This window comes from Saccopteryx bilineata, chromosome 1 (genome assembly GCF_036850765.1).
Source record: "Saccopteryx bilineata isolate mSacBil1 chromosome 1, mSacBil1_pri_phased_curated, whole genome shotgun sequence".
Classification (NCBI taxonomy): Eukaryota; Metazoa; Chordata; class Mammalia; order Chiroptera; family Emballonuridae; genus Saccopteryx; species Saccopteryx bilineata.
The window spans coordinates 90,278,716-90,299,642 of record NC_089490.1 but is presented as its reverse complement, the minus strand read 5'-3'; the positions used below and the strand labels follow the sequence as shown (position 1 = coordinate 90,299,642).

The window sequence follows — 20,927 nt, the reverse complement described above, 5'->3', positions numbered from 1 at the left end:
TTCCATGCTTTTGTTTTGTCCTCTCTCCAGCCTCTCACCTGCTGGACATCCCTTGTTCCTCACCCTACATACAGTACCTCAAGAGGGTCCCCAGATTCATGCCTCAGGGCCTTTGCACATGCTCTTGCCTTTGTCTAGAATGTCCCCCTCCCCCAGCATCAAGTGTTTTCCTGCAAGGTCCCTGGAAACTCCCCATGCCCATCAGACTTGAGCTACTCGAGGGCACAGCCTCAGCCAGCCCTGACATCAGCAGGGCCCCTGCACAGAGATGGACACAGAATGGGGCACATAGGTGCAAAACCAAAGGCTTCTCTCTCCATCTTCAGGATGGGCAACACTCCTCCAACAGATTTGGGTTAGGATAATTCTCAGTTCCCAGCCTGTGCTCAACTGACTCTGTGCTTACTAACACCCCAGTTGGGGATAGAAGTTTTTAGTTTTCAATATTCCATTTTTAAAAACACAATATTTTAGCACCAAGATGGATGTATTTTATCACAGACATTGACTCAGGTTGCCTCTTGTCCCCGTCTCCTTGCTGAAGACAGTCTAACCAATGCACCTTCCCAGCCATGGGACTCTGCAGGCCTGGCTCTCATGACAAGAAGTGTCATGGTGAATGGCTGGGTCTGGGGACAACCTCCGGGGGCTGCTCCCACACTATTAATATCTGAAAAGGGACCCCCCCCCCCACACACACACAAAGGAAAGTGCCTGAGTCACACAGAGGCATTGTTTGAACTGGAAAACTGGTTCTGAATACCCACTCCAAAAAGCTACCGCCCCCTGTGTTCCCCGCTTCCATTCACCTGGGTTTTTCTGTCCTGGGGGCTAAACCCAAGCAGTGTCAGCAGGCAGCCAAGGACACTGCAGAAGGGTCAGCTTCATAGAACCAGGGAGCAACCACTCCTCCCAGGGGGAAGGGAGCCGTGGAGGGTAGTGAACAGAAGCTTCCACCTCAGTCCCAGAGGAGACAGCAGCTCTCGGCCCCTGTGCCCTCCTGTGGCAATTGGGAGACCCTGGCTGTGGTGTTTTCTGGGTTCCACTGGGGTGGAGAAGTCAAGTGGCGGCTTAGCTTTCTCTTCTATGGATTATAGGTGATTCCAGGGCAGGGTCTGAGTCCCATCTAACTCTGTAACCCCGTGAAGTCCATACACACAGTCTGTGCTCATCTTCTGTGTCCCAGTGCTGGGTGCCAGGCTTAGAGAGAAGATGGACCACCACTGTCACAGTCCACCTCTGAGGGGTTGATGAAGCAGCCAGGCCCAGAGGGTGCCTTATCTCAAATCTTAAATGTCACCCTCTTGGGGAGGTCTTTCCTGAGCTCTTTAGGGAGGTGCAGTAATTTTCCTTTGGAAGTAATTAATAACCACTTACTATGTTTCTAAAATCCTGCTGGGTACTACAAGGACATGAAAGCTAGTGTCTTTCCTGCACTGGCATCCTGTAGCCTTTGTAATAGAATCCAGATTCCTTCCAGGATGGCCCCTGCCCACCTCATCTCCTGCTCTTCCCGACATACACCAGACACCTTCGCTGGTCTGAAGTTCCTTGACTCTCCAAGCTTGTTTGTGCTTCAAGGCCTTTGAACCTGCTGTCCTTGCTGGACGGCTTGTACCCCAGATGGCTACGTGGATCTCAGACCTTAATTCCAATGTCACTTCTTCTCAAGAGCATTTCCTATCCACCCAAGCAAGTTACCCCACAAATCACCACCCATCACAGGTCCATTTTGCTGTCTGTATAGCACTTAGTATTGTTTGAAATTATTTCCATCATTTATTTATTGTAGAACCAGTTTATCAGGGAATCTTGGCTCAGTGGCTCCAAGCCTAAACCATGTTACCTTTTACAATTGCTTCATTCCATTACACTCTGCCTAGTCTCCCTTCTTGCTGGGCCCTCATGACAGGGTGCACTGAACACACTTCAGGCACTCTTAGTTGTTAAAACCCAGCCGGTTCAAATCTCCAAGGCTTGGCTCAAAGTTCCTCTCCAGAAGCAGGGAAGGGAGCAGGAGCTCTCTTTCTCCCTGGGGTGACCCTCTGGGACTGGGGCGCTTGTTTCCTTTGTAGGCCTCTCCTGGTTTGGTTCTGTTTGCCATGACCTCCCTGGAGATGGGGGTGCCTGGCTGTTTTGGGACTGAGCCTTCTCTGGCTGGCATTTCCTCAGGAGTGCGCAGTTATGCCCCCAGCCCTGCCAGCAGAACAGCCCCTGACCTATCCAGGGGGAAGCAGCTCCCTTTTCCCAGGTCCTTTCTGGAGAGCCCAGTGATACACCCTCTCTATGGCTCCTGCTGATGGTGCAGGCTTCTCCCCACAGAGTCCCCCCAATTTCCCGGGCTGCATGCCAAGCTCCCCCAAGGACACTGTCACCACTCTGTGCCTGTAGCTGGCACTAGGTCCCTGCAGCTCAGCAAGCATTCAGCTGGGGCACAAGGTGCCAGCCTCTTCTTGGCAGCAGTCTCCACCCCAGGAGTCTCATGGGACCTTTTTGCTTGGTTCTAGGGGTGGGACAGGAGAGGGAGTGGTACCCACTCACCAACACCAAGTCTGCCCTCACTCCCTCTGTACCGCTCAATATTCTTATAGAAACAGGGATGAACAAGGAGCGAGGAGTTGGGGGTGGCTTCTGGTGGCAGGGACAATTCTGCCACCTCCTGTTATGCCACAGGGAAGGTGTCTGGCCCTAGTCTTTTTGATCTCTTTGGGAAGTGTGTTACTTAGCATCAATTTGTCCACAGCTGTGGTTCCCAGTAACCAATTCTAGGGCAACTGGTTGTCCTTGGTTGTTTTTTTGTAGATCTTTCTGGAACACATGAGAGCAGCCTGGCAGCTTGGCATGGCTAGTGCCTAGAAAAATGCCCAGCAAACTGTGGGCCCTTGGTACTATCTTCTAAAAGATGACTCAGTAGGAAGACTGTGGCTACAGTGACTTCATGGCGAAAAGTAACTAGAAGAGGAAGGGGGAAGGGAGGGGCCTGATGTAGGTGACTCCATGTGCCTGATGTCTTTCACCTGTCATTTCACTTATCACAGTGACCTGGAAGGGCTGCCTAACCATCAGCCTTTGCAGATGGAAAGGCCCCCACCTTCTCCAAGCCAGACTGAGCTCAGGAGGAGACAGAAGGGGGGCGGGCAGCTGTGCGCCGGGCTCTGGCGTCCGTGATCCTGGCTCTGCCATTCCTTGGCTCACTCGCTGAGTTCTGACTCTGGTTCTTCATTTGTAAAGTGGGATAAGCCTCTACGTTGTAAAGAGTAAATTAGCTAATACATGTAATGTGCTTAGCTCATGTAGAGACATGGCGGGTCATAAACAGTAACCAGAGCCATTTCCATTATTGTCACTATTGTTGGGACAAATCCAGGTCTGTCCACCCCCACAGCTGGCACTCTCTGCATGACCCCCTACTCCTACAAGGCCCGGGAGTGGGGACTGGGGGAGGGAGGTGAAGCCCTCTGGGCCTCTACAACTGAAAGAAGCCGAGACCCCTGGGTAGGGGTGACAGTCAGGGGTGGCCTTCGATGCCAAACCATGGCCCGCAGCCTGATGTAAAAGGCGATGAGGAACCTCTGTGGGTCTTTAATCAGAGGAGTGAAAGCGGTGTTTTAGGAAGATTAATCTGGCAGCCGAGACAGGATGGAAAACAGTCAAGCTCAGTACAAAGAATTATGACTACTGCCCTGCGCACTGAGAGGGGGTCATTAAAGGAAAGTGGCCTGGTTCTTGGCTCCCCGGGTGCTCAGGGTTTCCGACAGCTGGGAGGGGCTGGCCCCTGATTAAGAGGAGGCACTAAGGGAGGCCGGCAGAGGGCACTGTTCTGTTGGTGACAGTGGTCTCTGCAAAAGCACACAGGCATCCGGACAGCGAACAGGCAGCAAAACCCAATGCGTTAGAATCAGGAGTGGGCTGTCAGCCCCCTCAGCCCTGTGGCAAGTCCCAAGCCCAGCATCTCAACTGCAGCAAACTGTAAGGCATTCCAATCCTCCTGTGGGGTGGGGTTTGCTCTCAGGGAAAGGTCCTTCAGGGAGGGTGGGACCCCGTGTACGACGGGCACCAGCCCCCCACGTGAGGCCGGCCAGCCCCCGTAACCAGCCTGATTCCAGGGCTGCTCTGGAACCGGCAGCCAAAGTGCGAAATGGAAGCAGGATTGCCCCCACCAAGAATGGAAGGAGCTGCTTCTCCATCTTCTCATTTTATTTAATGCTCAATTCAGCCTCCTCTCGTCTTCCAGGGAGATGGCGCTCTGCCGGGCCGCCAGCAACACCCCAGCCCCTCACACCAGCGCGTGGAAAACCTCCAGCTTCTCCCGGTATAGCTCGTGGAACTGCCTGGCCAGACACTGGAAAGGGGCTTCGTAGTTCTCCATCTCCTTCTGTGTAGACAGGTGGAAGAGAGGGTAGTGTGTGTCATCACAGAGCACGCACTCCTACCTCTCACTGGAGCTACACACAGTCACCTCATTTGACCTTTACACCATTTGGGGATGTTACTATCACTGCGCTCATTTTACCAGAAGGAAACTGACATGGAGAGATTAAGTAACTTGTCCAAAGCCATACACCTGTCAATGGTGGAGCTGGGTTTGAACCTAGATCTGTTTCTACAGAGCTTGAGACAGGATGTTAAAAGACTTCTTTCTGGCCCAAAGGCCACACAGCAAAACAACAGACAAGAAGGACCCCACACTCCTGAGGGTGGGCCAGACAGGATGGACCAGTGGCAGGCGGGCCAGGTGGGAATGCCAGCCTGGAGCTGCCTTAATGGGACTGCAGGGACAGCTTCCATGAGGATGACAGGTCCCGACAAGAACAGGCAGCCAGGCCAAGGCTGCAGCAGGGGAGAGGAGGTATCCTAGCCTGAGGAGGTATCACCTGTCAGAAGGAAACTGCAGGTGAGAGAGTGCCACTGATGGGGGGTGAGGGGGTATCGCTGAAGTGCTCAAGATCATCAGCCTGAGACACCTGGCATGACTTGAGGGGCCACAGCAGGTCCCTGTAGAGATTTCAAGCCCCTATCTCTCTGCTTTCCCTGCAGGCTGTGAGCTGAGCTAGGGGAGGGCGCAGGGGCAGAGACGCAGAAGCGGCCAGCCTGGCCCTGCTTCCCACAGCGGCTGGGGGAGGTACTGACTTTAACTCAAGTTAGGAATTTTGAGTCACCCAGGACTGGTCATCTTAATAACCGAAATAATACTTTTTGTGCCCAAAGGACTTTCTCTCACTCTGTGTGCATATACATTACTTAAAAAAATTTTAATTCCATTTATTTAAGCTAAAAAACAACCAGTTCACCCATTTTTCCCACTCCTGCCTCTGGTAATTGCCAATCCGTTCTCTGTATCTATGAGCTTGGGTATTTTTTTTAAGATTTCACATATTGGAGAGATCATACTATCCTTTCTCTGTCTGACATTTCCCTTAGCATAATGTCCTCAGGTTTCATCTATGTTGTTTCAAATGGCAGTTTTTCCTTCTCTTTTGTGGCTGGATAATATTCCATTGCATATTTATATTATATATATCACAGTTTCTTTATCTGTTCACCCACTGATGGACACTTAGGTTATTCCCACATCTCGGGTATTGTGAATAATGCTCAATGAACATAGGGGTGAAGATAGCTTTTCAAGTGAGTGTTTTCATTTTGTTCAAATAAATACTCAGAAGCGGAATTGCTGGGTCATATAGTTATATTTTTAATTTATGAAGAACCTCCATACTGTTCTCCATAGTGGCTGTATTACGTGCATATATTTTTAATTTTTTTAAAAGAAATAAGCTGGCAGGAGAAAGAACCCACTACTTCCAGTGCAGCAGCTCAGCTAGGAATCAGTTTTCAGACAATCCTTAGCACCTGGCAAAACTGCAGCCTTGATAAGAGGCAATGAACTATCCCCAATGAATGGAAGAATTTCCAAACCAAAGAATGTGACAAAGTCACCAAGCTCACTGTGTCACAGACAGCAGTCTGGGGCCTAAGGCCTCAGGGGTACAGGGACCCAGCTGGTCTGTGCAGAATCCGGCCCCCAACTGAGAGGAGCAGCCTCTCTACTAGGCCAGCTGAAAGAAATGCACAAAGGAAACCACTTCCGGTGGAGAAAGTTACCTGGACTGTCTAGCAAGGGAAATAAACCCCAGGGTGGAGGACACAGCTGGCCAAGAGGAGGCAGATGTGGCAGTAAGGGCTGAGTGTGATCAGGACACAGGATGGCTGGTAGCCCAGAGAAGCATGTGCACTAAGCCCATGACTGCTGAGGACAGGGAAGACGTCTCTCTCCAGTAGGACATAAGAGAAATAACTCTGTTACACCTTCAAGGCACTTGTTGTGCGGAGCATCAACTCCTATCCAACGCTAATGTCAAACACAGAAATTGGACCTGTTTTACACCGTTCACAAAATTAACTCAAAATGGATTAAAGACTTGAACTTAAGACCTGAAACCATAAAACTCTTAGAAGAAAACATTGGGAAAGAGCTCCTTGACATCGATCTTAGCAATGATTTTATGGATGTGACACTAAAAGCACAGGTAATGAAAGCAAAAACCAACAACAGGACTAGGTTAAACTAAAAAGCTTCTGCACAGCAAAAGGAATGATCAACAGTGCAAAGGTAACCTATGGAATGTGAGAAAATATTTTCAAACCACACAAATATACCGCTCACAAAAATTAGGGGATATTTTATTGCTTCATATTCATTTTGAAATATCCCCTAATTTTTGTGAGCAGTATATAAGGGGTGAATACCCAAAATATATAACTCAGACAACTCTTTAGTAAAAACACAAATAATCTGATATAAATAAATAGGCAAAGGACCTGAGTAGACATTTTTCAAAGAAAATATTCAAATGGCCAACAGGTACACGAAAAGGTGCTCAACATCACTAATCATCAGGGAAATGCAAATCAAAACCACACTGATCTCACCTCCTGCCCATTAGAATGATGCATAAAAAAGACAAGAAACAACAAGTGCTGACAAGGATGTGGAGTAAAGGGAGCCTTTGTGGTGGGAATACAGATTGGTGCAGCCTCTATGGAAATCAGCATTATGCTAAGTGAAATAAGTCACACAGAGAAAAAAATAGCATATGATCTCACTTATGGGTGGAATCTTTAAAAAAAAAATCTCATAGAAACAGAGAGCCGATTGGTGGTTGCCAGAAGGGTGGGCGATATGGCTGCAGGTGGTCAAAGGGTACAAACTTTCAGCTTTAAGATGAATAAGTTCTGAGGTTGGAATTACAAAAAAAAAAAAAAAAGTCAAGCAATCAAGTAGGCAGGCACCACCTTTAGGCCTGCCTGCCACCTGCGCTGCACTCAGGAGAGAGGAGGTGGGCTGGTGTCAGGGGCTGGCCATGTTGCAAACAGCGTTTGGTTATATTTCCTCTTTAATTACAGCTTTCTTTTTTTTCTTTTTTTTTTTGTATTTTTCTGAAGTTAGAAGCAGGGAGACAGACAGACTCTGCATGTGTCTGACAGGGATCCACCGGCATGCCCACCAGGGGGTGATGCTGTGCCCATCTGGGGCATTGCTCCATTGCAGCTGGAGCCATTCTACTGCCTGAGGTGGAGGCCATGGAGCCATCCTCAGTGCCTGGACCAACCTTGCTCCAATGGAGCCCCAGATGCGGGAGGGGAAGAGAGAGACTGAGAGGAAAGAGACGGGGAAGGGTGGAGAAGCAGATGGGTGCCTCTCCTGTGTGCCGTGGCCAGGAATTAAACCTGGGACTTCCACACGCCGAGCCAACACTCTACCGCTGAGCCAACCGGCCAGGGCCTAATTACAGCTTTCTTAACCACGCTGCCTCAGTGGGGGTCTAGTTAACTTGCACAGTTAATACCAAGTGCGTACTGCAGCCTTGCCAAGTGCAGTCTGTATCACCCGTGTCCACAGCGCAGCACAGAGCTCAAACCGCAGGAATGTGTTGGGATGGGTGTTAAATTTTGAGTTCCATCAAGAGCTCTGGGGAGTATGGAATGGTGGGGTGAGGGGGCAGTTTCACAATATGCATGTTGGAAGGGGAATACTAAAATATTGTTTGCCGTGGGTAGTAAAAGCTCTACACTGTAAAAGCTCACTCATTTGAACTTCATTAATTTAGCAATTGTGATAATTGGGCCAGAGGCAAGAGTGGCCTTTGTTTGTACACTCTATGAATTCAAGGATTTAGTAAATAATAATAGTATAAGATTACTAGGGGAGATACTTATACTGTAAAAAAGCTCACGTACACCGAGTGTTGACTGTGCACCAGACTTTGTGCTAAGTGGTTTCATATTCACCATCTGACTTAATTCTCATGTCACTACTCAGTGAGGGACATGCCTCATTATCCCCACTGCACAGGTGAGGAGCCCAACCACCCTTTCCCGTCTCTTTCTTCTCTGTCTCTCTCTTCCCCACCTGCATCCGGGGCTCCAATGGAGCAAGGTTGGCCCAGGCACTGAGGATGGCTCCATGGCCTCCACCTCAAGCAGCATGCTGAGACCCACAGCTAGTTCTGCCACTCACCAACTCACCATGGAGGGCTGAGCACCAGCCTGGACTTGCTACCCCTTCCTTAGGAAACCATGCTTTTTGGGGAAGATTTTAAAAGTTCACATCTGCACAGCAATTTAAAAGCAGCATTTGTCAGGTTTCGTAGATGCAACAACAGAAGGGCCTATAGCTTAAGTAGATTTCAAGTAGAAAATAACTTCCAGGTTATTTATTATTTGGGCCACTGACTCTTCTGGAAGGCCAAAGAGTCAGGTCCAGAGGCCTACGGCCAAGAGTGAGGTCCTGGTTACAACCATGGATGTGCCGGGTCTCCAAGTCTCCCCAGAAACCCTGCAAGGGGCACTGCAGCCAGCACCTTGGCCCTGCTAGCTCTGAGGTGATGTCCCTGGGCAGCTCCTGCAGGGGTATCTTCACTTCACCCCCCTCTGTGGAGAAGTGTCACACAAGCACATCTTGCCGGTATAGCCTGGGTCACATGCTTGCACCTTGGCTGCAGGGAGGCTGGGACCTAAAAATTCCCAACACAGGAAGAGGGTTCACCAGTACTGGACAGAAAATATCATGAGAGGTGTGTGCTGAGGGTGGGTAAGGAGGGTGGCCTGGAGTTACCAGGGCCTGCAGCAAGGCAGGACAGGGAGCACTGATGGGAATCAGAAACTAGGGATCCTAATCCTGGCTCAACCCTGTAATAGTCATGTGACCTTGTGGAAGTCACATGCCTCCTCAATATGGAAGTGGGAACTGGGGGACCAGCTCCTGGTTCAGAGAACTGAACATGGGGGGTCTATGAAGTAATGTTCCAGCAACACCTATCCCACAGTATCTCATGCAAATGTCCAGCATCACTGTAATCAAACACAATCCACTTGTATTTTTCACTAATTGAGATACAACTTTTCTCAGGGCTGGCTTGCTGATCTGCTTTATTGAAATGAATGAGTGACTCTTGCTATATTGAGAAAAATTCTTGGGCTAAGAATGTAAACATCAGTTCCAAATTCATCTCTGCATATGGTAGACTAACAACTGATGCATGTGAAGTCATGTGAAAAACCACTTCCAGCAGAGGTCTACTCCCAGCTTGGTTACGGAGCAAGGGAAGACACTTACCACGGATGTTTCAAAACATTCCAGGCCTTGGCTCAGCGCCCACGCCTGGGCCTGAGCCGATTCCACCACTCGTCTGCTGGCCAGGTCTGTCTTGTTGCCCACTAACACACCTACTCAGAAGACACAACCAAAGAATCACAGTTAACTGGCAGCCAGGGGGCCGGCTGGAGAGAGAAAAGGGCAAGCAGACTGATTTTGAGGGTGCAACTAATCATCTCAGAGGCTGCTTGGTTCAAGGTAGTGAGCAAGACAGGGACAGGAAGGTTCTGACCCTAGGGTCACAGTGGAGCTGGCTCTGCTCTTCACACAGCTTTTGATCGGCCTCTTCTAGACTCCATGCGCATCTGTCTGCCTTGTCTCCTAAGGCTGCAAGCGCCCTGAAGGCGAGGGCCAGATTTATGCGCACATTTGTGATAAATTCCTAGCTCGTGGAGCAAACTTTAAAAATGGTCATTAATACTAATCTAAGGACTGGGCTCAGAGTCAGGGATTCGGAGGGAATTTAGTTCTGTCCCTAGCTGCATCCGCTGCAGCTAATTTTTGAGCCTTCTCTGTAGATCGTTCTCCTGGTCTATAATGAGGAGAATTTGTTGATCTCACTTAAGGGTGAAAAATAAACTGATTTAAAGCATTCAGAAGTGACAACAGGAGTCGCATGTTTACTTGTGCCCCACAGACAGGAGAAAATGAGGAATTCTTCCTGGGTGGGCTTTCTGGAAGTAACAACTCACATTCCTACCACAGCCCCTTCCCCTGCCACCTGAGTCTCCCCACCACTGCGAGGTGGGTATCATCATGCCCATTTTATAGACTCAGGTGTGTGGGAACTCACTGAGGTTTCTGTATATAAGCCAGATCATTATACTCAAAGCCCACGGCACCCACAGCCAGCTCTGCAATGACCCTGTGCTCTTGAACTTGAAGGACAGAGAGGTGCCCAGATGCCTGCAGCTCCTACCTGGGAGGGGGGTGCCCGGAACCTGTGACCGTGCCTTCTCCAGCCATTTGCTGCAGTTGCTGAAGGACTCCTCACTGGTCACATCATAGACAAGACACAAGACATTGGGGCTCTCCCACTGTGCAAGAGGGACAGGATGAGCACCTATCAGTAACAGGGAAAATGACTTCTAGGCTGGGAGAAAATTGGGCCAGTTTTCTGGGAAGGGACATTTGGATGAAGGGACATGAAAGACTGTAAGGGCCACAGATGTGAGTCAGAAAACAGCCATACCCACAGAAAAAAACAGTTCCCCCAGAGGCATAAATGGCAGGCTGGGCTAGGCACAGTGATGAAGTCCATCAAGGGCGAGATTTCATATCCATGCCACGCTCTCTGCTGGGCACTCTAGGCATCATTGTGAAACCTCCCAACTTTGCCAGGCTGGTCTCAATGTCCCTACTGTGCAGCTGTAGTGTGGGGTGACTGACTTGCCCAGGTCAGATATGCTTTCAACACCAGGGTAGGACTGCTGCTTTTCTCCACCTTGAAATGCTTTTGCCTGCCACTGGCCTCAGGAATTCATTCTTCCACTGTTCTTACTGACGGCCCGCTATTATGCAAGTGGTATGCCTTTCTGCTCTGCAGGCCTAGAGCAGCATCCTTTCTTCCATCAGCCAGCTGCCCGATGCTTGTTTGCTTGCATCTCCTTAATAAGGGCTGGCTTTTCAAAATGCAAAGGATGCTTTCTGCTCCTCCTGCAGTGGATCAGCCCTAATCCCAAGCCAGACCACTGGACAGGGCTTACTGTCCCAATCAAGAAACAGGGCTACGCTCTTGGGGTCTGTCACCTTCAGGGGATCCTCAGAGTCCTGGGACATCTGCTGCTTGGCACAGGGCCATAGGAGAGCGCTACCCAGGCTGTGATACATGTGACTTAACTCATGGCCATGCCTTGGTCTCTGGAGACCCCTGCCCTGTGCAGTGAGAGCCCGGTTTATTTCTGGGGTGTCATCACCTCCCAGGTGTAAGGGAGAATCCTTTTCCCTCCAGTTGTCCTTGGGAGGTCAGCCCAGAGTCGCTCTGGAGGGCTCACTTCCCTACCCCCAGGCTACCCTGGCTCCCAGAGGCCTCCAGGTCAGGGAGCACAGACTAAACGGATGATTCCTAACAACTTCGCTCCACAGACTAACTCAAGAGCTTGCACTAGAGCTATAATGACCACCCGGTTAGCCTGCAGGAGGCTCCTCCTTCCTCCAGGCCTCAGTGAGCGATCAGGACAGACCTGGGACGGAGCTGAGCTGAGCTGTAGCGGGGGAGCCTGGAGTCCAGGTGGGAGCTGATCAGGGTCCTGACCAGCCGGGCACACCTCTCTTCTGCCGAGAGGGCAGCACCCAGTGCCAGGCTGTGCACTTAGTAGACTGGCAGGTGGTAAACATGATTGATGCGTGAGGCCAAGCCTGTGTGAACCTACAATCATTAGCTCTGTTTCTCTCAGACAACAAAAAGGGGGCAGAGAACAGTTTCCATTAAAATGTAGCCGTTCTTGGAAAGGCAGCGGAGGGCTCTTGAGAGTGCAACCCTTTTAATTAGCTCAGTGGCCCAGATTAGCTGAACCGTTACCTGGGACAGTACAGCAGGCGGGACCCTGACAGGACCACTAGATGAGTGTGTGGAGCCCTGGGCGGAGGGGGCATGGCCCAGAGCCAGGCCCATGGGACCAGGGTGTGACCCGGAAGGGGAGCCACAGGGTTGGCCTCTGGGGCACCCCCCCCCCCCAGGGAGGAAGGAAGTGTGCACTCCTGCTCCGGAAGGAGCTCTGGGAGGTTGAGGAGGAGGGCTGAAAGGACACCCTTAGGAGGCAGTTACTCAAAAGAAGGGAAGCCCCAGAGTGGGCGGCTACAAGGACTGAGCCACAGAGCTCTGGCACATTTGGAACCTGGCCATTCAGAGACGAGGGCCGGGGGGAGTCACATGCAGGAGCCCAAGGGTAGGAGTGCCCCTTGCAGAGTTTTGCCACAATAGCAGCTCTGGGCAGCCAGGGTGCAGTGACATTTCTGTGCGAGCATTGTAAGGGGGAGGTGGTGGTGGTTAGGAAGTAAAACTGCATGCTACTTGCCAATTTATCCAGCATTTCAGAAAACACCTCTTTGCCGGCAGAGTCAAAAATGAAGAGCTCCTAGAATCAGAAAGGCATGTTCCAAGAATGTCTGGGGGGCGGGGGGGCATGGGCACTGGCTGCGAGTCAGTGGTACTGCCCTCAGCTCAATGCACATGTGCACACACACTCACAAGGGCTACACCTTCTCCCTGGGGCACAAGGAAGATGATGGGAAGAGGAGCGACCCCCAGCACCCGGCGAGGCAGGACTGCGGTTTCCCACACCGACCAGCACTTTCTGTGCGGCGCTCACCTCTCCTAACCTCAAGTGCAGAAATACCAGGAACAAGCTGCCTTCCCACCTGGCAGAACAGAATGCTAAACAGGCTGACAAGTGCTCTGGTTTCCAAAAGGTCATTCTGCACTTTGTTAATCAAATTGATTTTCAAATCTTAAAACCATTCTTTTTAAAGGAGGTCACTGAAAAGGCCTGGGAAGGTGTGTAAAGTAGGACAGTCTGTCATCATTCTGGATGGCTAAGGTGTGTTTCTGATGGAGAACACAGGATGACCCTTGCTGCCCCCGTGCCAAGCCCATGGGAGAGCCCCTCCCCCATGCTGTCGTCTAGAACGTTCCCTAATTTCCCCCTTAAGCTCCCCCCAGGCACTGGACAGCCCCTGGCTGGCTTCCGACACGGGCACATGCTGTCTGAACATCAGTGCCCTAAGCGGAGCTGCGCACAGGTTATCTGTGCACTTGTCTTACCCCTTCTCACGGCATTGGGAGTACTTAAAATTGTTTTTTGCTCATGGATCTCTTTAAGAATCCGGTGATTCTTAAACCTTCTCCCCAGAAAAGCACATAAACGTAACATCTTGCAACTCAATTTCAAGAGTCGGGGGGAACCCAGGTAAGAATCTTGATGGAGAAGTTCTTCCGCCCTCCCTAGCCGGCTTCCCCTGTTCCACAGTTCTGTTCCCAAATGCTCGGGCCATGTCCTTGTACCATGTCTCTCGTAGGGAGGATGATGGTGACCATGGAGACCCTGGGCCAGCTGCAGGGGTACGAAGCTCCCTCGAGTCAAGGGCACCACTTACCACACTGTCCCCTGTGTCAGGAACTGGCACCGTCTTCACCACCAAGTCTACCCCTGTTGTCTGCCAAGGAAAACCAAGAATGTGTGTGTGTCAGAGGGCCCCCAGCGGCGTGCTATAGGGGGACATGACAAGCACCTGACGCCCAGGAGACAGAACCCCAGCTCAAGCATTTGTGTTCTGGACTCACTTTTGGTGCAGATGTCAGAGAGGACCAACTAGGCTTGTCCAGCTCTCTGCCCAAGAGCAAGCTATGCGTGGTGACAAGGTCGACCACTGGCTGGTCTGCTCTGTCAGACCCATGCCCCCTGGCTTTTGGAAAAACAATTCACATGTGGCCATTCAAGCAGCCTCTTCAGACCCCTCAGGGCTTCTGAAGCCTTTTTGAAAAGTGATCTCAGGGTTATCTGATTGCCTCACAGGCCCCAGGTCCCGTGTCTCACCAGGGTGTAGTTCTTCTGGAAATGGGCTCCATCGCTGCGGAAGATCTGCGCCAGGGCAGTCTTGCCCACTGCTGGGTCTCCTGTGAGGACAGAGCATGAGACAAACATCACTTTCACCCTCATCTGACTCTAGAACGCTAGTCTAGAAACCAGACACTTCACTGAGTTTTCAGGGGAAATATACTTGATTCTCATGGGAACTTCTCTGAGGTTGCTGGCAGGGCAATGGCTCCATGAGACCAATCTTTAAAAGCCATGGTGGTCAGAGTCACATTTCTTCCAGGCTAATCCTTTTGTCCAAAAGAACTGACCCAGAAGGTAATGGGGTGTAAGGAGGGCTTTGGATCCCTGGAAACAGAACTGATACTTTACCAGGGAAACATACCCTATGGGAAAACCTGTCACTTTCAAACTGGAATTTCCTTTGAAGTCTTGAAGGTAAAGAGGTGTGACCAGGCACAGATAGGCTCAGCAGACTGAACCAATTTGAGTTTAGAGCTTCCATACTTAGGACCCTGCAGACTTTTTTATGGTGGGGGTGGGAAGTGGGAGGGTTTCTGCATTTATAGGAAACAAAGAGATGCTACACGCACTATCCTGAAATCCATTTCCGAGGGATCTACTGCCCTCCATGTCGGTGTGCCCATCTGTGACCAACGTGGGCCCATCTTCCCAGGGGCCAAGGTTCTCTGCAACAGCCACCTGTTTTCTCCAAGCTTGCCTCACACTTAATGGGCTCACCTCCTCTGCGTTTCTGTTAGTTGAGAGCCCCATAACTTGGTATCTCAAAACTAAAGGTTTATGTCATAGTTTGAGTCTGAGATCTGGACATCTCACAAGACTGTTGGGGGCAAGTTAATTGGGAGTTCCTCCTCCTGTGCCCTGAAGGGAGCTGGGAGCTCTTCCGTGCCCATCCTTAATTGCCCTGTGCCAGCCTCACTTCCCCACCGATGGTTCTGCTTGGCCTCCTTCGAAGCACTAAGACCTTCTCCACCTTGAGAGTCTGACACTGATTCTCCACCATCACCCAGCCCCCCAACAGGACACCGTTTCCACCTTCTACCCACAGCGTTCGCATCCCCCTCGACTTGACTCCTTTGGTGCAATCTCTTCACCTCCACCTCCTATTTCAGTCGTTTCAACGTTTCTCTTTACTTGGCTTCTCGATAGCCTGCCACACTGTTCACTTTTCAGTTAGTTTTGCCTTTTCTCACCTATAATTTTCTCTCGTGAGACAATGATTTGACTATTCATGGCATTTCATTTCATGTTAATCCCTCCAGGTTTGAGCAAGCTATTCAGGTCTTGCTTTTCTATTTGCCACCACGTCTTACAAAGGAACCAACACATGTGGAGTCTCCCTCCTGAACCCATTCGCACAATCTCATTCAATCCCTCCCTTCCCCACCAGGACGGTCATTAACTCCATCTGACAGATGAAGTTTATTGAAGCTGGGTAACCTCCCCAGATGCTGATGTCATGCGCTCTCAGCCAGACCCCATACCTCTCCTTGAGCTCAGGGACCCCTCTGACCCATTAACACTGCCCCGACAGGTCCTCATCACCACAGCCTTTCATGACACTGGGGGCAACCACGGGCTGGAGTGTCACCTGGAGTACCCGCAGTCTCAGAGCAAAGAGCACATCACTCTCCTTGTGTTGTGACTGCATCCACCCTCCTGACTCCGATCTGGTTTCTGAATCCCCAGTTGGAAACTGGCTTTTCCCGGTTGTGAAATTCCCCACAGATTTGTTCTGGTTAATTTCATAAATCTTTCTTCCGACTGCCAGTCAAAGTCACCCACACTCATGAAAAGCCTCCTGTGTCGGCTGAGGCATCCGAGCACAGTGAGAGGAAGGAACTGATAAACACATCTGCAGAGCAACAAGATGACAAGTGCAAATTCAAACAGCACAAGCTGAGAACCCAAGTGTCTGAGGGCGCATCAGGGAAAGAATGAATGAGTCGTTTCATCAGTGGGCAGACTTCCCAGGGGCAAGGCTGAGCCTGGGGGTGATGGCAGGGTGGGTCACTGCTTGACAGAGAAGGTGACAACTGCAAAGGCACAATGCAAGGGTGACCTCACCAAGTCCAATGGTCTTTTTCAGTCCTCATGTTCCTTGACGGAAGAGTCGGCCTGGAGCCCTCTGGCCTTGGTGTCCCCGCCTGGTTCTCCTGCCTTCCAAACAGGGTCGCCCCTGTGGGTCTCTCCTTGGCCCTCTGCTCCCATCTAGTCTGTCCCCTGTACTCTCATTACCTTGACTGCCACTCCTGTGGACGTTTCTTGGAATAATGGGTGTAAGTCCAGGGGCTGTCATCATGGCCATTCACATGAAGGTTCGCATTGAATTCGGAAAGATGGTAAAAACAGTGGAGCCAGAGGATGGTGGGCCATTCCTTTATTAGTCTTGCACCAGCCCACGAGCAAACAGGCAGGGAAAACACTTCCCTTTCATTCAGAGCTCCCAAAGCCCTGACACATTCTCCAGTTCCACAATGAGGAGAATCTTCTCCAGTTGGTTCCTCCTAGAATCAAAGCCTCACAGTCTCAGCAGAGCTCGCAAAGTCCCTCAGCTCTGGTTCCCCATCTGCACTCCGTCTCTTTCCCTGCCAGCATGGCTTCTCCTTCAGCACCCTGCATTCTCTCTGCTCTCCCTGCAAAACATGGCTTCTTTCTGCCTCTTCTCCTCCTTCTCTTTTCAAAGTTTCTGGCAGGAAAACCTCTCCTCCAGCAAACATCAGCAAAACAACAGCCCTTCCCAAGCAGGAAGGTAATTTGCAATTTCACAGACCACAATTACCTGGTGCTGCCCAGCCTCCATTTTCTAACAATAAAAGTGAGCAAACTCAAAAAATACAAATTTTACAAACTCATTTTCCCAACAATGGGCCTTTACCCAATCTCAGTTTGTCTACACTCAGGGTCAGGTTGTGTTCCCCCCAATCTGTACTGTTCATAATGTCACCATTTATTCTCACTGTCCCCAGACTTCACCCACAGTCATCTCTGACTCTCCTCCTTCCTTCCACATTCAACCAGTCTCCTCTTCATTCCTGACACCCTTTGCTGTATCTTCAGCCCACATGACCTTGGTTGTCACTGCTGACACGGCCCTGGTTACCTCACACCCGGGCTTCTGTCGCAGCCCCTAACCCACCTGTGCAGGTCCTGTCATGATGCTGGGGCTGGAACAGGGTAAACATGACTCCCCCCTGCCAGGAGCTTCCTGTCAGGCCCTGCCGATGCACGTGCTACAGAAAGACTGGAAGGCGGGCCTAGCTCCCACACACGTGCTTGTGGTTTCTCTTCACAGTAGTCTAGTGATGGCCTTCACCCAGCAGCACTAGTTAGCTGCTGTCTTCAGGTTTTGTATTCCCAGACCAGTTTTATTACATCCCCTCAGAGCTACCAGTGGCCCCTTCCCAGAGGTCTGCCTCTCAGCTCCCCAGGGTCCTCCTGAGCCTCGACGTCCTGAGGACGCCCTCTTCCCTGTTCCCCAGCCCTGGGGCCAGGATACCTTCTGCAGTGACTCTATGTTGCCCCGCTGTCCCCCTTTGTCTGCCAAGTCTTTCATTTTGCATGAATGTCCCACACTAAATCCTTACTGCTGAAACACTTAGTGCAGTTTCTGCGTTTGGCCTGGACCGACTTCTGGAGCACTTTGGTACCAGGAATGGTCCTCAAGCCCTCAGGATGGTCTGAGATTGGTTCGGTTGTGTCTTGCCCTGAACACATGGCTGAGCTCCTTGCTAGTGGGCAATGGGTCCTAGTGATCTGTGGCATAGGATGGCTTCACACGCCAGTGACTGAATTCCTGAGGTACCACACGAACTGGGCAACCTCCTGAGGTCTGGATCCTGCTCTGGGGGGGGGGGTTCTCAACCCTCTGGCGACCCATCTCTATCTACCAGTTCTGTGTCACCTCAATGTTTTCCTCCTGTTTTTTTTTAGGTCTTCAACACTTGTTGAACCCATTCTATATATTAAAATTTCTCTGGTGACATGCCTAATGTATATTCTGTTTTCTTGGCTGGGACTTGCCCCAAAACACTACCCAACTGGCCCTCTCTCCCTTTTGTATCCTCCCCGATTCGGCCCACCCCGAGCTCAATGACAGCAGATGGACCTTCATGACATCACCGTTCGTCCTGTCACTCTCACACAAAGCCCGCCCAGGGTTTCTCCCACCACACACCTTCAAACGGAGGCCAGGCTGGAGGTCAGGAATCACTCAGGCACTGGCTGAAATCAGGCGAAACAGTACATGAGGGAGTGGGTGCAAAGAAGGGCAAAGAGTCTAGAATCAAGGCTTGTGGGCAGTGCAGCCTGGGGCCAAGAACAAAGCCCTGGAAATCAGATCACCCAGGTCTACATCCCAGCTCTGCCACATCCTGCTGTGTGGCCCAGGACAAGTGCTAACCCCTCTGGGCCACATTCACCCAGCTGCAAATGACGATGACAATGAAATTGACCCCAGAGAGTTGTGTGAGGCTTCGAGGAGATGGCTTCAGTGAGATGGCTGCAGTGAGGGTCTAGCACAGTGCTGGCACGTGGAAAGTGCCCAGTAAGTTAGCTCCAGGATGGAAGTTGAATTAAAAAGTAAGAAGAACAGCCATAGAAGAAGCCCATTAAAAAAATAATAACTGCCCTGGATGGGGAGGTCAGTTAGTTAGAGTGTCATCCCAGTATGACAAAAGGTTGTGGGTTCGATTCTCGGTCAAGGTACATACAAGAATCAACCAATGAATGCATGGATGGGTAGAACACAAATCAATGTCTCTCTCTCTCTCTCCCATTCTCTCTCTAAAATCAATATATAAAAATGTAAAAACTCTAACTTCAGAAAATAAAAACATTTCCACCTTATCCCTGAAGAAACTGAGGCTAAGAGAAGTACTCTGTCCAAGAGGACACAGCCATCGAGAAAAACAGGATTATTTTTGTTGCGCAACACTTCCTCCCCTGGAGCCCTGGAAATTAAAAACCTCTCTTTTGCTCCAGTATGATTTGAGTTACTGTTGTCAATCATCTTCTATGTTACCCTTTTATTTTCAAGTTAGAAAAGTCATTAAAAATATCATCTATTTCAGTCTGGAAGAAATGAATAAAAAGAAAATCTCTTTTTCTTCTTTATAATTTCTCACTGTCTCTTTCCTGAGCTGGTCAAGGAACCCTGGAAAGATCAAATGTTTCAAGAGTAACACAGGTTAAGAGTTTTGGAGATGGGCAGATCTGTAGGTTGAAATCCTGCCTATGACAGTGCTTCACTAGGGGTGACCTTGGGCAAGAGACTTCAGCTCTTAGCACCTCAGTAAGATCAAAACAATACAGCACCTATCCTAGTGTGCTACTCCTCTAGTGTTAGAGGATGAAATGAAATATGTGCACCCGGCATGCAGTAAGGACCCAATAAAGCACAGATGTATTCTGTGGTCCCAGGTCTATCATCCAAGCAAATGTCTTTCTAAATGTGCAGCCTGATACAAAGACAGCACCACAAATGTGAATGCCACATATTTTCATTCATTCTACAAATACTTACTGCAGACCTACTAGGTTCCAGATATTGTTCACGGTGCTTGGGCTGCATCAGCCAACAAAACAAAGACACTTGCCTTTAGGGGATTCAGTATTTATGACCCCCTGAGCATGGGGCAGCACAGTAACTTTGGGTTTTAAAAGCACACATGCGCTTTTTGCAAACTCTGGTCAACTGTACATTACTCTCTTTAATCCCTGTTATCAGAGAGGGTCAGGAAACATCCCATAAGAAATGATTAACCCAGTCACTGATGCCTTACTTTGGGGTACAACACGCGGGTTAGTTGGAGCACCTTTGATGTGCTTAGTCTGATGTTTAACGAGTCTACGCCTCCTGAGTACAGCTCAAACTGGTGAAGGTGGTCTCAAAGTATGACAGGGAGCCGGGAAAATCAGCCGGAGCTATTAGTGTGCTCTAAAAGATAATTCGTCTATGCCTAACGGAATTTACACTATTAAAAATTGCATTAAGTCACCGTTGGGAGAGAGAAAGGAAAAGAGGGTACACAATTTACGTGAACAGAAGCTCTCGCTAACTTATGAGGTCTCTGGACTCCGGACACTATATATTTCAGACTCACCTGCCAGAATGCATTTGGCTGCCAGTTTCACCATGGTAACCAACCACCTCCACGGACCCGACAGGGGAAGAGCGGCCGCTAGAGGCGTTTGTGGCCTAGGCCGCGGTGAGGACGGGGACAGATGGGGCCTGGACCCTTTGTGCTGGACGGGGGCGTCTATCGGACGCTAGGGTTGGGGCGGGGGCATAGGGGAACTCCAGATGGGGCCCGGCTCAAGGCCTCAATAGGCCGCCTGGAAGGTGCCAGCGAGGTGAAGCGGCTCTTGTTCCCAGCCTAGCCCCCGCCAAGTGATGACCGTCAGAAAAAGTGACCCCGCAACCCTGAGCTCCAAGCACCGCGCCAGACGCACCAGCCGGGTAACCACCGCCAGCCTGCCCCGCCTCCTCTGCCTTCTCGTTGACCCTCGATTGGCTGCTATCAAAAGCTCCCACCCCGAAAACTATCGAAAACCAGTGGGAGGAGGGGGCGGAGATAACAGCGCTTTTCTTCAATACAATTCGTAGTACTATCTGTTCCTCAAGCCTTTACCTCTTGGCTAATGGTTTTTGGAGATGTCAATTACTTCCAACTCCCACCCCTCCGCGCTGCCGGGAAGTTCAGGGAAAAGGT

The 20,927-nt window shown here is 50.4% G+C and overlaps 1 protein-coding gene across 2 annotated transcripts; it reads right to left on the bottom strand.

Annotated features, from left to right (window-relative positions):
* Positions 1-1,314: 1,314 nt before the first annotated feature.
* On the bottom strand, positions 1,315-20,693 carry IFT27 (intraflagellar transport 27). Of its 2 annotated transcripts, XM_066259251.1 has the most exons (7): positions 20,319-20,693; positions 14,194-14,273; positions 13,754-13,813; positions 12,676-12,735; positions 10,578-10,695; positions 9,620-9,729; positions 1,319-4,375 (listed from the first exon to the last, which is right to left on the bottom strand). In XM_066259251.1, exons 1-7 carry the CDS (start codon positions 20,350-20,352, stop codon positions 4,277-4,279), a joined length of 561 nt encoding a protein of 186 aa, XP_066115348.1. In that variant the 5' UTR covers positions 20,353-20,693; the 3' UTR covers positions 1,319-4,276. The 2 variants fall into 2 exon arrangements, with proteins under 2 accessions (XP_066115359.1, XP_066115348.1); XM_066259262.1 differs by lacking the exon at positions 12,676-12,735 and having other exon boundaries at positions 1,315-4,375.
* Between the last annotated feature and the right edge of the window lie 234 nt (positions 20,694-20,927).

Coding starts and splice junctions, on each gene's coding strand:
- IFT27 (XM_066259251.1), bottom strand. CDS start 20,352: ATGGTGAAACTGGCAGCCAAATGCATTCTGGCAG. Junction 12,736..13,753: donor CTGACACAGGGGACAGTGTG/GTAAGTGGTGCC, acceptor TTCTGATTCTAG/GAGCTCTTCATTTTTGACTC. Junction 9,730..10,577: donor TCCGGGCACCCCCCTCCCAG/GTAGGAGCTGCA, acceptor TCTTCTGAGTAG/GTGTGTTAGTGGGCAACAAG.